This window comes from Larus michahellis, chromosome Z (genome assembly GCF_964199755.1).
Source record: "Larus michahellis chromosome Z, bLarMic1.1, whole genome shotgun sequence".
Lineage (NCBI taxonomy): Eukaryota > Metazoa > Chordata > Aves > Charadriiformes > Laridae > Larus > Larus michahellis.
Window position 1 is genome coordinate 79,359,472 of NC_133930.1, and position 16,687 is coordinate 79,376,158.

The 16,687-nt window shown below is 38.8% G+C and overlaps 1 protein-coding gene across 6 annotated transcripts in view; it reads right to left on the bottom strand.

Moving 5' to 3' along the window:
• Positions 1–7,307: 7,307 nt before the first annotated feature.
• Positions 7,308–16,687, bottom strand: part of SSBP2 (single stranded DNA binding protein 2) — a 179,732-nt gene continuing 170,352 nt past the window's right edge. For all 6 annotated transcript variants that reach the window (XM_074568937.1, XM_074568936.1, XM_074568939.1 and 3 more), the window contains 3 exons: positions 15,941–15,969; positions 10,674–10,772; positions 7,308–7,909 (listed from right to left, as the gene is read on the bottom strand). In XM_074568937.1, coding sequence (XP_074425038.1) covers positions 7,880–7,909; positions 10,674–10,772; positions 15,941–15,969 — 158 coding nt within the window. In that variant the 3' untranslated portion in view covers positions 7,308–7,879. The remainder of the gene's footprint in view (positions 7,910–10,673; positions 10,773–15,940; positions 15,970–16,687) is intronic.

Below are 16,687 nucleotides of genomic sequence, written 5' to 3' on the forward strand. Positions count from 1 at the left end.
TCAAATAAAAACTAGGAGTTAATCAGAAAAATGAAAACGGACTGGGGAACAGCTTATACTTGCTTTTGAATGTCATGTTTATAGATGACAATTTAGCAAACACTGCTTTTCTTTTCCGCTAAACTGCTGGACATGCTCTGTGCTCCCCTTGGAGAAGGACTTTGACATCCGCTGGAAGGGCACCTGCACTTTGCTCATCGGTAACAAAAGGTGTGGCCTGTGGATATCACAGTCCCTGGCCCACAACCTGCCTCGACCAAGAAACCCAACCTCTCTGCTGGGGACCACAGGCTCTGCAGGACCTGCCTCTGCATTAGAAAAGAGAGCAGCTACCGAATCCTAGCTACCAGTTTTGCTGATAACCAGCTTGTTATCAGTGACGTACGTTCCAAACTCTCCTTGGAAATTATAGCTTTAGTAAATTTCTACTTCAGTTAAACATGCTCTATTTGGATTTAATTTTCCTCCAATCTGCATGGCAAGTATTAGCTTTTGTTTCAAGCCATTTTACGTCACTGGTAGAAATCTTCTTGTCTAATGCCAGAGTCTGTGAGATGCTAACTTTCCTAATCTTGAACAGTAAGAGCTCTCAGGGTATTGCACTGCCACTCCTTACTTGTTGTTACGCTCAATGTCTCCAATGAAATAAACTCTCTATAGTAGCCTCTGTAGGGCTCTAGTTACAGATGTGAACAACTTTCTGTATCTTTACTGGGCAAGTTGTTCTTATTTTTGTGCAAAGATCTGGCATGGTACATTTAATGGGAAAATCCAAATGAGAGAGAAGAAAACATGGAAGATTAAACAACAGAAATAGAGACTACAAATATCCAGTTCATCCAGTTGATAATTTGGCTCCTCAAGGATAGGAGCAGTTGTTCCATGGCAATAAATCTTCATATCAAAAGTGATTAGTGATGATTTTACTCTATAGGAACAAATATAGGTTTGGTCATGGTTATTGTTACAATTCCCTCCTAATCTGAGGAACTGTATATATCTCTGTAACAGACCAAACTTATAAATTGTATGGTACACCTAGTATACCCAGGGTACAGAGAAAATGCATCACCTTTCAAAATCCCCATGTTTTGTGCTGATTCTCTATGAGAACTGGTGCTCAACTGCCAGAATTTTCTCTTAGCTAAATTAAGCTTCTTGTCTGGGCATCGTAAAATCTTAAGGGAGCCCCAGATGTAACTGCAAGAAGAACTGTACAAGTTCTCAAGAGAACAGCGAGGTAGCGTACGAATACCTTGTTTCTGAGCGCACCGCTGCGCGCTCCTGGTGGATAATTATCCAGTCCTTAATTACCAGACCCTGCGAACAAGCCTGTTTGACCACTCGGTTACTCTTCTGAGAGATACAACCACAGAAGCCTGCACAGCTAAGGGGCACCCTGAATCATCCATGAGATACAGTGAAAACACGGAATAGACAAATGAAACAACTATTTGTGAATTAGGCTCTTACAAAGTCATACATATCAGGTGTTAGGCAATCCACTTTTGGGGATGTGGAAGGAGCTTTGAACATAAAGTCCAGGTGTGTTATTCAGAGCAACTAGGTAGTAAATCTTGTTTTGATCCAATTTCTCCAAAACCATGTATTTCAGCAAATATTTATGATGCTGAATTCATATAAATAAAAAAAAAAAGGTAATTTGTTTTCTCAATTTCTTTTGCACATTGAAATTAAATAGTGGCTAGTAAGTGACCATTTCAAATTATAATTGAAAATTGCATTTTTATTAAATGTGATAACAGGTACCCAAGAAAACCTTTATACATTTTTATGGCAAGTTTTCCCATTACATGAGAGGCTTTCTTACACATTTTAAGTTTAAATGACGAATAGTGACCAAACAGAAATTTGGACTAAAATTGCAAAGCTGTTAGCTATGTTGAGGGAAACTATGGCTGCAGAATTGAAAAGAAAATGGAAGGACAAGTTCACAAAAATAGCTCATGTAGTAGTGAACAATGCTCTAATAAAATAAGAAACAGAAGAAAGCTAAATCTGTTCTGCATATCAGTACTATTGATATATAAATATGCTCCTGCATTGGTAAAATCTTTAAAATAATGTCTGTTTAGGGAAGACTAAATTTGAGCTTCTAGACTGTCCGTGCTCAAGCATGGTTTTAGCGTATTAGCAGTCCCACTTTCTTGAAGGATACTACGTGTATTCTTAAATCTGTTTAAAATTTACTACGTGCAGGCTTTATCTCAAACAAATACAAATGTGTCTGGAGGATCAGAATTTTAGTATGGCGAGTATATGATCCATTTATTTTCTCTAAATTTGTTACTGTAATTTGTTTCCAAGAAAACAGCACTGGCAGACAATCTGCACGCATGCACTCAACAGAGTATTTTAGATAAGGCCTTTTTTCTTGTTTTTCAGATTGAATCATCAATTTGTTAATTTCAACAGAGCCTCTGTATTTTGCTCTCTTTACTCAGTTTATACATCTGCCAAATAATGTCACACTTCAGATAGATAGACAGATTACGTATTTCACCCAGACCAGGGTGAAATCCTACCAAAAAATGGCTTAATGATGTGAGTGGTTTCATCAAAGTTTAAGCTGAACAACTGGCATGAACAGCAGCTTAAAGGACTGAGCCAATAATGTCTGGAAAGCAGAGGAAGCTGCACACACTAAAATTTAAATCTAACTCATTTATCTCTGAGTGTACTGAATTTTTATAGTTGTTTCGTATCATTAAATCCTGAATTAGATCCTTAGTGTGATCAGTTCAAAGAGAAATGAGCTGTCACTGTTGAAGGAGTTTTTTGGGTTTTATTTGAAAGATGTGCTGTGTCAGGATTCTCATCCCTAGGGCCCAACCAAACCCAAGCGTGTTTGGGGCAGGAGCCATGGTTTTATCATCACTTACAGTCAATTAAAAAAAGATAAATTTTCCTGCACTGATCTTCTTTTCTTTTTACGTTGTTAAGCTCTATTTTACATTCTCCAAATGCAAATGCGTAGGGTCAAATATTGACGAATCCAGTCCATCTTTAGAAAACACAACAAGAACAAAGAATCTGAGCTGACTAGGAATAGGAGATAACACTTAAAAATAATTAACTGATCTGAGAAATAGAAATCGGTGCTACATGTATCAGCTGAAAATCCATTTTGACTGGTAAAAAGAAAAAAAACAGTAAAATGTTCAACACTCAATATTGTAACAGCTGGTCCCTCATTAAATTACTCATCTAATTCCAAATCATCTTTACATGCAGTATTTCATTTGCTAGCCACAGGACAGGGGAAAATTTAAATGATTTTTAGCCAGTTCAAGAAGGTGTCCTTCTGCCGCATGAATTGCTATCCATAAAGAGGAAAGATTCTATTAAATTCTTCCTAATTTGAATTATTTAAAATAAATAATTAGCCTACATATTTCTTATTGTGTTTTCCCATTGCAGGGGAAAGCAACAGCTGGATATCTTGGGACATGGCGACTTCTATTATTATATTTTGTGAATTCAAAAGGGGAGCAGGCCGCTAAGTCTGAAAGTTGTTACTGTCTCTGAACATGTGACCCACTGGTGGTCTGGACTCTGCAACCAGAAAGCTTCTAAATCAAAAATGGCAAATGTGGTCTCAGCCACAGGCTGGTGGGTGACTCTCTGATCTGGGACTGTCACTCTGAGATGCCTCCGAGTCAAGTGGCACCACATTTATTCCCCCGAGACTCAGGGCTCTTGCCACACTTTTTACATACACCAAACTCACTCCACAGCGGAGGGGGGAAACACGGAGTGCAACCGCAGTTCTTCCTCACACTCAGGCAATTAAGAAAATAATGCAACCCATACATGCAAATATCCCATTGGGTTTTTTTTTAATGCACACGTCAGGCCACATGCTTTACTTGTGATTCATACAGCTTCTTTCTTGCCCTAAAGCCTGTTCTTGCCTATACAAGATTTAGACATGGAGATAAAATCTGGGTAAGAATACTCCTTTTCATAGGTTTAGGCAGCAGGTAAAATACTGGTTTCACTGTGAAATTTACAAGTGAATTTCTACAAGGCCAGAATATTTGCCGGAGTTCCCACAGTATGAGAGATCAATTACTCCCTATTTCTGCTACTCTTAAGATTTCATCACTTCTGTTTTTAAAAAGCCTTGCTTTAACCTTGCCCGAAAGACCCTTTTACAGAATCATGATCTATTTATTTTTAGAGAGAAAGAGAGAAATCTACCTAACAACCCAGTGTGGAAAAACTATCCTGCACCACTTAAAATAAAATTACTCCCAGAGCTGGACAAGTTCTGACATTATCAATAATGCTGTTGCATAAGGACACATATAAACAGCAGTTACATTACACATTGATATCTAGTGCATTAGAAACATAAGCGGGAGTAAAAAGTCAGTGCTTGGAAATAGTCTTTCTTTCCACATTAATACTCTAGATATGATGAAAATCCTACAATGATTTATAAGCAAAAGAAAGAAAATAAGCAAAAGGCTCTATGTATATTAAAAAAAAAAACCCAAAGGGATAGTTAGAATTCGAAAGTTGAGTATTCAGCACATAAGATTGTTTTCTAATTTAGTTGTTTTCTAATGGTTCAGCTGCAGAACCTACTTACGGTTATCACCTGATCTTACCAATGCATGTGTAAGTAACTTTACTCATGTGTGTAAACACAGGGACGTAAGCCTTCCCTACAGAACGCAAGATGATTAGGCTTCTTTATATCTGATTAAAATTCTAACAATAAGATATGCACTGAGTATTCACGTAGATCTCCCAAATCTAAAATTTTGCAAGCTTGCACATCTTATTCCACCAGCCTGCAGGGCGACGCAGGTATGAGAAGTGCTGGCCGTACACACTAACTTGCCGTGTCAGGGCACAGCGTGACAAGCTGCGAGAAGCTGGGCCTGATCCTGCTCCTTTTGAAGCCAGGAATGTATTTACTGAGATTAATGCTGTAGGATCAAGGCGACCATGTTTAACTTGATATAAATGTTTTGGAAAAGAAGTCGAAAGGGGGAGACGAAGATATACTGGCAGTAAGGAAAACTGTATAGAAGCAAGTTTAAAAGAACTACAGAAGAAAAATTATGTGCCTGAAAGGATGCTATGCTCTTGTATATAAATTAGGATAACGTATTTTGATAATGATATTCAATATGTGTTGGCAGTTCCATTTAAGGGGTTTCTTTATGCAGGTTTAATTTAATGGTCAGACTTTCATCCTTAACAGGTGCCTATAAGCTAAAATATTGCCGATAATGCCAAATTCAGAAAGGAAAAAAAACCCAGAACTCTCTGATTAACACTAAGCCCTGATTCTGCTTAATTTTGCCACAGAATGAAGCTTCAGCAGTGGCACGTACTCTGTCTTGTAAGACAGCCCTCAGTGATGCCACCACGACCGGCTGTCGTGTGCTCAGTGGACACACTGCTCTCCTGGAGGAGCCCCAGCTTGGCCTGGGACAGCACAGGGGTTCCCCTGGAGACACAGCGGTTCCCCCTGCAGCATCTCCAGAGGCTCTCTATCGTTGAAGAGCTCACTCGAGGGCGCACTTACCTGCTGCGTGAATGGGCTGTGGCACTTCGTGCGTAGTCCAGCCATACCCATCTACGTTAGTCGGCAGCAGTGACATATCTGACTGCAACTGGGCAGAAAAGAGTCCTAAAGTCCTTAGAAGGCTACTGAGGGTAACAGAGATGTCAGGTGCAGGCTGCAAGGACGTCTGGACTCTGCAGTGCTTATGGCAGAAGCTGGGGCCCACTGGGGACGCAGCCACTACTAACAGTGGTATTAGTGACAACAGCAAAGGGTCTTAGGAAATTACATCTGATTTTGCGCTCTCATAACTCAAATCAATAGTAGGGCCTTCTATCGTCTTTTGAGATAACAAGAAAGTGTTTTCCAAAGATAAGCAACTGAATGAAACTTCCATCATCACTGGGAATGAAGTCCACAAAACTGTATAATGACTATCTAATTTATGTTTACAACTAATCAAAGTTGTTACTATTACGCGAAAGTAATGCTACCAAAATCTTTAATATTTTAATATAATTTTATGCCTCCAAGAGTTAAATCTTTGAACAGCCCTAACAGAAGAGTAAAAAGTGTTACATCTTTTTATTTTCATATATTATATATATAACATATGTAAATAAAAATGAGTTAAGAGATTGTAGTATTCCTTACGCATCCTGTTCTGTGCAGCTATCATCACAAAGAGCCCACTACATAAGCTTCTTTATCACAAGTTCATAAAAAAAGTCTCCTTGCAAGACTTCATGGACATACTGCATCTCAGAACTGCTCCTATGTAAGTGTATATGCAAAGTCCAAGGAGGGGGCTTTCCTTTCTGTCAGTGGCATGAATTTTTGCTCAGCCACTTTGTGCCTGCATTGCTGATCATCAACCTTTTGACCACTACACAACTGAAAACTTATGTTTTCTTGGAGGAGCTGGAAGTCATCAGGAACTAAACGTACCATAATCTTGGTTTTAGAGCTTCCAGAAGCATTTCTTTTAAGACCATATGCCTTTTCTCCATTCTGTCCCCAGCTTTCATTTCTGATAGGCTGACCTCCTTATAAAATGGCCCAGACCTTTGTTCCTCTTCTGTTCATGGCAAAAGGTAAGACCGTTACAAGGCTAGTAGTCATAAAAAGTTTACTCCATCATTTTGGCTCACAAAAAAAGAGAGACTGCTCACTGGGAAGTTTTGGGGGAATTCATTCTGGTTGATGTGGTAAAAAATACACGCAGGGTAGCAGGGTGACCTGATTTTCTGAATAGGCTTGAGAAATACTGTTTGTAATTAGGACCATGGATTGTTACAATTCAGTTGAGAATCACTGAAAATGGGAAACGTAATAGTAAATTTTTAGAAAAGGTTTCAGTGATAGGAACTCTACTGCATTTCCACTAACTACCTCACCTACAGAAGATCATGCTAAATAGGAAACTCATTTCCAAGGGCAGAAGAAGCCCTGACACTTTATTGCTAGACTCTATACCAATTGGAGCTCACTTACAGTAACCTTATAGTCCTCTATATAAACTGAGAAGCTTGTATCAAATTCAGGCTTCCATTTAAAATAGATATTGCAGATATTAGGCTTCAATTAAAGAAGAAAAATAACCTTCAGTGCTTCTTTTTTTAAAGGCAAAGTATAAAAAAAAAAAATCACCAAACTAGGTGAAAATTATTAAATTTCTCCAAAAAATTAAGATGAGCTTTCTTCTATTTCTTGAGACAGTACGGTTTGTGATTCACAGGGTGACTGGTATCAAACACAAGTTAATGAAAGCTCTTATAAGCAATTTTATTCCTAACCATAATGGCAGACATTTACAAAATCAGAAGAATTTATCATTTGAGTTCACCTTAAAAAATAACTTATAAAGCAGTGATATATGCAACATAAAACAGTTCAGGAGGGGAGAGGGAAAGTAAATCTTAAAATGTAAACGTGAAAAAAAAAAAAGATGGAATAAAAGCCCCTACTTCTCATTTCTACTTAATATGTCATGTGATAATATTTTACAATGTCCTGTGGGTCTATATATGTATGTGTGTATTTCTATATCACACACACATACATATACATTAACCCACACAAGTACATACACAGATAATTATTTGCAGTTCCATCTTGGGCAGTTCTGTTACGCCACTTTTTTCAGTTGCCTCAATCATGTTTGGGACCCACTGTCTTGACAAAACGGGGGAGATGGTAGAAAAAAAAAGGTGGGTCTGATTGTGTCTGAGATCCTTTTGTTAAACTGTACACTGGGATGAATAATTTTCTTCTGCAGTAGCTCTCTGAAGAGGGCCAACTCACTGTGGTCTTCATGGCGAGACTTGTTAACGATCACACACTCATTGTCATGCTAGGGGAGTACTGAAAAAAGAGGAATCCACATTTTAACAACCATTTCCCCCCCCCACCAGGTAACTAAAACCACTTCTGGACCACAACAATGAGTTCAAATGTCCACACGCTCCTTGAACTTCCTCCTAAATTTGTACGGTTGCCTGTGCTGTAGTTCAATTTGCGGTATCACAACTTCTGTTATGCTTCTCTCATTTGCAAAAATACTGCTATTGCTGATAAAGCCACCTCCCCTGAAGATTGTTCTGGTGTTTTCCTGGGAGGTGTGATGAACTTCACTGATGCTTTTCACACTTTTTCCTGGTCAATGTTGGCTATTGGGGGGATTTAGCTAGGCAGATTGGTAGGCTCAAGCAGACAAGCTGCATTCATGGTTAGCTGAACCACATAATGTTTTTGAGAGCCTTTTATTACTTTATGGAAGGAAACAAGTAAAGATACGTCTGACTGGAATGAAACTAGGCTCTTGGTCTTAATTATTCTGAGTTATCTATTTTAGGATGCAAGCTGAATCAAGGATCAGTGGTCATTCTCCTTTATGTGAACCAGAAATTAAATCACCACATTATATTATTATTGTAACACAAATTGAACTGCAGCCCTTATACAAGCTATAGTTGCCCTCAAGTTAGCAGTACTTCATTACAATAATCAATGGGACACCACAATGCCTAGAAGTAGTGCACATCTATATGCCCAATTTGTTTTTAAATTGAGAACTGTGGACTGCAGAAACACTTACTTTGGCCTAAAATCTTCTAAGTAGAGGAAAATGTTCAAATGCAAGATGTATTAGCATTATGAAAACCAATACTAGAAAGAGACATTTGCCTTTGCAAAACTAAACATGGAATAAAAAACCTGCCAAAGCTAGAGTTTCAAGATGACCACTTCCAATTGTCCAAGCATATTCAAAAAAGTATTTTGGATGGGTCTTCCCTGTCATGTAATTGTCCCATGTCAGGTCTCCGACGGTTTGCCTGTCCCATCATGCTCTGAGCACGCCCACAGTGGGCCGTCAAAGCTAGTAAGAACATGCTTATCATTAGCCAATGATGTCAGAGATCAGCTCAAATGCTTAAAGCAAACCATTTGCTCAAGTGATTTCTTGTATCTGAGCCGAAGTACCTGGGTAATCACTTTGGACAAGGAATCTACAGGTGATCTAAAGGTGTTTGTGATTTTTAACTTAAATTACTAGCCAAGCACCATTCCCCACGCCCAAACAAAACTCCTGGTGAATTGAACAGCAAATTTGCCTGAGAAAGGACTTCTCAATAATGCCTATTCTAGCCAGGTGATGAAATATGCAGCAGAGAGTGAGACAGTTCCCCAGACTACACTACGACTTGTGGCATAGATTATGCATGCCTTGTAGGCATTTATCTCATGGGTTTGAGAAACTCATCTCACGTGTTTGAGAAACTCATCTCACGTTGAGAAAACTGAGTCCCAGGCTCTTCCAGGTAGGAAAACAACGTCAAGTAGCACCTAGAATCCAGGAAGTGTCTGAGAAAACTGATTTTGAGTACAGCTGATGTCCTTCTTTCCATGACTTCAGTTTGGTGAACTGGCTCACCTGCTGATCAGACTGCCTGCCCTCAGTACAAGCAACACATACCAAATCGAGAGTCAAGGATTACCACGACCAAGGATCATGTGGAGGTTCTGTGGCTACTGGGCTTTTTGTCAGATATTAAAACATCAGTCTTTTGGGGTTGTACAAACCAATTTTCTCCAATACTCCACACAATCTGAACATGTGCCCTCTTTATGAAGACACCAACAGCTAACATGCAGAAACTCTTCCTTTTCACTAGTTAAGGAAGCAAACCCACAAAATCCCAGAATCTGATTCCCATGAAATTTCCTACGCAATTTGAGTGTTTTGTGATCTAAAAGAAACTGTTTACTTGTCATAATTTCTGAGCTGAAGTTCACCACTGGCATAGTTAATGAAGTTGCACTCACTTCTGGCAGCAGTGATTTCCAATAAGAACAGAAGTGTTGAAGTCACTCAGCACTTCTGAAAAATCAGGCCACTCCTATTTAGGAACCTAAATGTGAATTTAGAAACCCAGCTTCAGGCACATGAGTATGAAAATACTGTAGTCTTGCTTTGTAATGTATTTTACACCACATTTTGCTGCCTCAAGCATTCTCCATTTTTAAAAAGCATCATTTTTCCCAGAGTGAACACTAGAGGGAACCTTTGCTTTTTCTGGCTCTAACAGCACACTGCATCTTTCCAACGTGAGATCTACTGGTGCTCTAATTATACACTTCAGTGTGAATCCTGTTCTAAAAGGCATTCCCTGCAAGGCACATTGTTTAGGAGTCAAAAGTTGGGCAACCACACATTGAAAACACTGAAATGGAAGGATCTGTCAGCTCTGCGTATTTAGGCTGCTGGGATATTGCCTGACAAATGCCTGTTGTGCATTACTGAATGCATGCAGCGTAATGATTACTGCTTGACAGATCTAACTTTCATTGACAACTGACCTCTTAATCTCGAAAAAGAGTTTCTGCAGTAAATCTACATCTCCCACACTTTCCAGTTTCAGCTCAACTTCTAGCAGTATTTTGCACAATTATTTGTCGAATCAATACTATAATTTTAGAAGCTAGTAAAAAACACATAAGGCACAGTACTGCCTTACAAGTACACTACAAAGCTGTTTGTTCTCGCTGTTATTTTCTTTTTCTAAAGAAAATGCCAGAGATAAAGGTTCACAAAGTAAAAAGAACAACTAAGTAAAAAAATACTTACGCTCTCACTCTGAAAAGGGTTTAGGAAGTTTCCACCCATCTCACCGTCATCCCTGGGAGTGCCAGGCTGATTACTCATGCTCATATTACTGGGAGAGTTCTGTTGAATAAGATTTTAAAACACAGATTAAATGTTGTAGATTTCGGTTCATTTCCCAGCTTCACCAAGGGTGCTAAAGGCACGCTTTACACGATACCGTAGTACACACGGATGCACTGTGCAATGCACTGGGATTTTCAAAGACGAAAAACAAGCCTCTGCAGGGTTCTGCATGATTCAGTCACTAATTTTAGCCTGTAAGGTAATGTTTCCTTTCCTGAAGCAAGAATTATTTATCTGTAATTCTTCTTTTCAGGTTATAGCCAGCATCTTCTACTGAAGTCAGGAAAAGCTGTAAACAGCTACAGCAGGTATGAGAGGTAGCTCTGTCACTGCATTAAATCATGTGCTCAAATTCAGTAAAGTCTATGAGCATGTGCCTGTGACTTATGAATATGTACTTAAAGGTAGACATATGGATGGATATGGTCTACACAGACGTTCAAAAAGGCCTGTGTCTGGGTCTTTGTTCACAGTGTTCAGTTTACTCAAATACAGTTTCCCAAGTAGTTCACAAGTGTGGTTCACCTGCTGAACTGCTTCACCAAGCACTGCTAATACACAGCATTTATAGGTAAAGGAGTTAACAACAGTTTTGGATAAAAGACTCCTGAATAACAGCTGGTCACTGGACTGGGCTTGCAAACACTTTCAGGAGCTGTACTTTTGCTGTTTGCTTGCACAGAGCACAATGCAACAGCGTTTTAATCTAGCTTTTCATTGTCTAGGTTTAACTGAAATGCTAAAAATATAACAATACAAAGGCTTCTGAAGATAAATTCCTTCTTTTTCACAGAATTGCACAACCACCTCTGCAATGTTTAGAAAATGCTTTCAAGATTCAGTTACTTAAAGGAAGGCTGAAAACAAGGTAATTGCCACAGAAATTATTCTAAGTCAATAGCCAATACATGGTTATTGTAGACAGACACTACGATTAGTTAAGTGTTTTTACAAAGTTGATTTGTGGTACAGTGCCATGCCTGGAGCATGGGCAATTCTCTTTCCATCACTGTTCAGATTCCTACTTATAGAGGATTTGTGATGTTAAAGGAGCAGCCAGGGAAAGGAGGGAGCAAAGTCAAGAACTTCATTATGAAATGTTTACATCTATCACAGTTCTTTGATATATTTTTTTTTAAATCCAGAAAAATGGAATGCAATGTTGCTGGTGAGAGTTTACTTATAAAAATGCAAATCTGGTATGTCACCATATACTTAACACAAACCTAGTGCAGTCAGTGGGCAAGCTAACAACAGGCAACTGTCTCTTGATCAAAGTGATCAAATCGCAATGGCTATAGGAATCTTAAGTGAATTTGTTCTCTTTTTCTTATTTCTCAACTGCAACCCTGACACAGTGTGTCTGTTAGCATACAGATTTTTTTCTTAAAAAAGCCAAGGTGTTCAGCACTTTGAAAATACGTGCATGCAGTCTTCATTTAGTGTAACTAAATCTGCAGGAATTCAAACTTTGAATGAAAAATAGCAAACATTAAAAAAAGAGAAAGTCCCCGTAATTTCTTGGCACCTTCCTCACAGCTACAAAGGCTATCTAACCTACCCTGGCACTTTAAAGATGTATAGTGGAGTAATCACTGAACAGAAAATGGGATGGGATAGCTATGACTCCATTTCCCCTTCATACCATATTTATACATGCTCCCCTTTGTAATCATGAAGTCCCATGTTGACCACTGTCCATAAATTTAAATATTGCAACATATTCCACTGTTCCACAGGATTTACTTCACCTCCAAAGACAACAAAAAGTGTTGTTCATCAAATACCAAAACTTAAATCAGCTACTTTTTGCTAGTACATTAGCAGAGGGGTACGCCTGATGGCTGTACATACTGTCCACTTTGCAGTGTACTTTGTGTGGTTCATGAAAGGCTGCTGTTAAGTTTTCACTACATTCTCCTGAGGGAAGATCACCATTCTGAGTCTGAATGGCCAAGTATGTTTACGGGTTCAGCTCAGTGTATTTATTTTCAGTCATAGATATAAAATTAATTACATAAGTGACATGCAGGCGTAACTGGTTTTTGTTAGCACCTGAAATCCAACTTGCAGAGTTGGGTCAAGACCCCTGCGTTTGCCCTTTAGCCTTCTTCAGTCCGGTTCGCTGCCTTTGAAACGGGGATCCCCAGATCTCCAGGAATCACTGGACAACATGTCCATCAAAGACAACTAAAAGCCTAACCAGTTCATTAACATCTGACAAGTAAATCTGTTCCTCATTGAAGTTAGTATAGCAAATATTTAGTCATCCACAGCTTGAAAAAGGTTGAAAACTATTGCTGTAGTTCAACCACAGCTACTGTACCTTAAGCAGGAATTAATTCCAGGAAGTCCTGTTGCCTGTGTTATGCAGAAGGTCATACTACACAATCCTATCAGTCCCTTCTGGCCTTAAAATCTATGAATATAAAATTTAAAATCCTCTAAGGCCTTGTCACATTTATTTTGTACGATGCTCCCGCACTTTTGTTCGTTCCTGGGGGATTTACCCCTATTTTATCTTGCTCTGTGTGGCGCAAAGCTTTGAAATTCTGCAATTGCTACAGTACGCCAGCCCCAAGGGTTCAAATTCCTGACATAAATGCTTTTATAGTAACTCCCCTGGGCTGCTTTTATGGCCAGTACGGGGCCTGGCATTGTAGCACTAGCTGAGGTTTTCCAAAGCAAGTATGTCTTTGATGCCGGCACAAATTCCATGGGCGCTGCGAGAAACACTGGTTATTAATGTTTATTTAATATGCATAATTTAAGTTCATTTACTTCCCCCATCTCAATCTACTTCATAAAAACTTCATGTTTTGCCATTCGTCCACATAAATTAAAAACTTCTCTAGAAAATGTAGCTCTGAATTCTGTGAGCTGTACTGATTCTACCAAGACTGGATTAATTTTCTGCTTCTCCTGGGAACTGACAGTCAGCTTCTCCCATACGTATTTTACTCGAAGTCCTACGCCTGCGCTTGAGCATCACACACCCAAAACTGTGTTAATTTCCGTGAAAATTTCCGTCAGTGGAAGAATCTACTTGTGCAAAAGCCTACCCCAAGATTGGCTGGTGATGTGTGCAGGGAGACTGGTACCCCAGCAAGAACAATCCTTGTCACCGTGTACAAAACTGGAAGGCAGCCACACAGTAATTTTGCGCGCATCAACCCCAGAAATCTACTATTCCTTCCAAGGAGAACTTTTCCATTCAAGTTTCAAAAGCATTATGTACTACTACCTATCCAAAATTACCAATGCTACCCACGTGTTTTTACTACTGTCAATGCAGGCTGCATATTGGGCAGTGCTACTCAAAAAATGGTCTAACAGGACAACTCTGTTACTTCCAAAGTTAGAAGCATTTTTCTTTTAGTTATTTGAAAGAGACATGCATCAAATGTGATTTCCATGAGTTATTTATTAAGGTTAACAAACTCCAAGACTTCCAGGTAAATTTTTGTATCCAAGTTTTCAGATCTCCTGATACTTGTATTAGCACATACACTGATACTTAATACCAGTGAGTTGAATACAGGCTTTTAAAAATAGTCCTATGGCAAACTAATGTAAACATTTTGGGTTTTCTCCTTAAAAAATGCTGCAGTTTGCAATAAAATTATTGAAGAAAAAACACGGACATTGATTTAAAAAGTGCTGTATGCTTATTATCTCATTGGAGGCTTTTATTGAATCCATCACTGCACATCTAAGCATAGCACAACTAATGCAACATGGTCATTTCAATCCATCATTTTACTCTCTGCAGAGTCTGAAAATGTTATAGATCTTAAAAATAGACATAAATATAGGATTGCTATAGATGCTGCTCGACCTCAGACACATTGCTGAGGTCCTTCTCTCCAGAAAGATATATGCCAAACACACTTTACAGGCTACCTCTCTCCCATAGCACACCACCAGAAGACCCCGAACTGGAGAACTGTACAGGGACCTCCTCTTCCTCTTTGGATTTACAAATATGTGTCAGTAACTGAAGAACGATTCCTGCATTTTGACCAACTGGAAGTGTGTTCTCAACAAATTCACATACAAGCTTCTGTGTTAACCCATGGGAATTTAGGTGAGCGTTTTGTTCCCTGTTGGACTATGTGTTGGCATCTCATCATAGCTCCCCTAGTGCACCTACAGCAAGGTCCCCAGCCTGACCGGAGCACGTACAGACCGGCCTTAGACAGATCTGAAGTGGCAAAGTCTGCAATGGGAGAGATCTACCACCAGCACCACGGTACTTGGTCCTGGGGCAAACAAAGCACAACAGCACCCGACGTGCTTAAAGCAAACTCATACTCCTCTCTTGGAAGATTGTGAAGAATTTTGCTACAAACGAATGAGTTATAAAATCTTAGCTGAAACAATCTCTTCATCAGTTTCTGCATTTATAGATCAAAAGCATGGAAGTGCAGGGAGATTGTTGTAGTGATATATTTATTAGTTTCAGTCATCTGATGATGCTGAGAACAAAACATAGTGTTTTGCAGGGGAGAGATTTATGCCACTTTTTTAATACCAAATAAGCTCATTAATTCCTAAATTAATGACGATCACATATGTAGTAATGTTTTTTTATGTGAGAAGTGACACGTTCAAGCACAATATTATTTTCGTACATGTGAAACTCCTGCAGGTTAAAGTCACATTTATTTCCAACTATTTACTGGTTGTAATATCAAAACAGTGCTTCTTCTGAAACTACTTCTTAATCTAGCTTTTAGGAACTTATATTAATGATTAAGATATTAACACTGCCTTACAGAGGTGACAAAAGCAATCATGCAGTGCATAAAAGTAACATCCTAGTGACATTTTCCCAAATTTACATTTAACTAGAATTGATGGTTAGAACTAGATTAATTTGTCTTAACAGTATGGAAGATTATAACATGATCAATCAGATTATGAACCGGATATAATTAATCACATTCATTAATACACATTATTATGCAGTAGGGAATAAGTCTACTTATACTCCCTATTGCTTATTTTGTTTTAAAATTTTCAATTAGTACCAATTCTGTCTGCAGAGCCTCCAAAGAGTTGGCAAGCAGAAAATGTAGATACAAAGCTTTGCAACAGAGAAAAAGAAAGTATGTTTAGAGCGAAACATGCTAAAAATTCCAAATATTTGATTAAATACTCACTTTGGAAATACTGTCCATGTCTCCTGAGCCTTAAATTAAAATAGACAATTATTCAGTTAGTTTTGAGCTGAAGTTAGTCTAAGAATTTTTTTTCATAGTAAATATATAGTGTAACAGCAATATTTTAAAACATAACCAACCACACGTCATCTCACTTCCTTCCCAATGTCTCTCTCAGTAAATTTACAGTCAGCATGGAGTAATGTTAGTCCTTTGACTGTGTACGCACCCAGTGCAGAAAGCGAGAATAGAATGAAGGACACACGTCTGATCTGTATCAGTTATTTGGACGGCATCCTTTCAGGACGAGACAGCCCAGCACAACTCAAGACACCGTGTATCTGAACCCCCTGTCCCATTAGCAACGGTAGGGTACAGGTAAGGCAATTAATTCGGGGTATGTCCACCTATGTGAATGCTTCAGCTTGAAAAAAAAAACAAGGCAAAATCACGGCTACCTAGTAAGAACTGATATTCGGGGGGAGGGGTGGGGTGGTAAAGACCACTATTATCACTAAGGTCACCTGGGAGGGTTTAATTTTCATTTCCAGGTCTTTGCTTCCAGAAGCAGAAGCCTGCTACTGAAACTGGCTGAAATAACATCAACATTTGATGCATTACAAATACTGATGATGGCAGTATCTTTCAGAAGAAAGCAGATGATCCTGGGGACCAGAGTAACAGAAATCAAATAAAATTGAATATAATGAATGCAAGACTATTGAAAAGAATTTTCTTCACATGCCG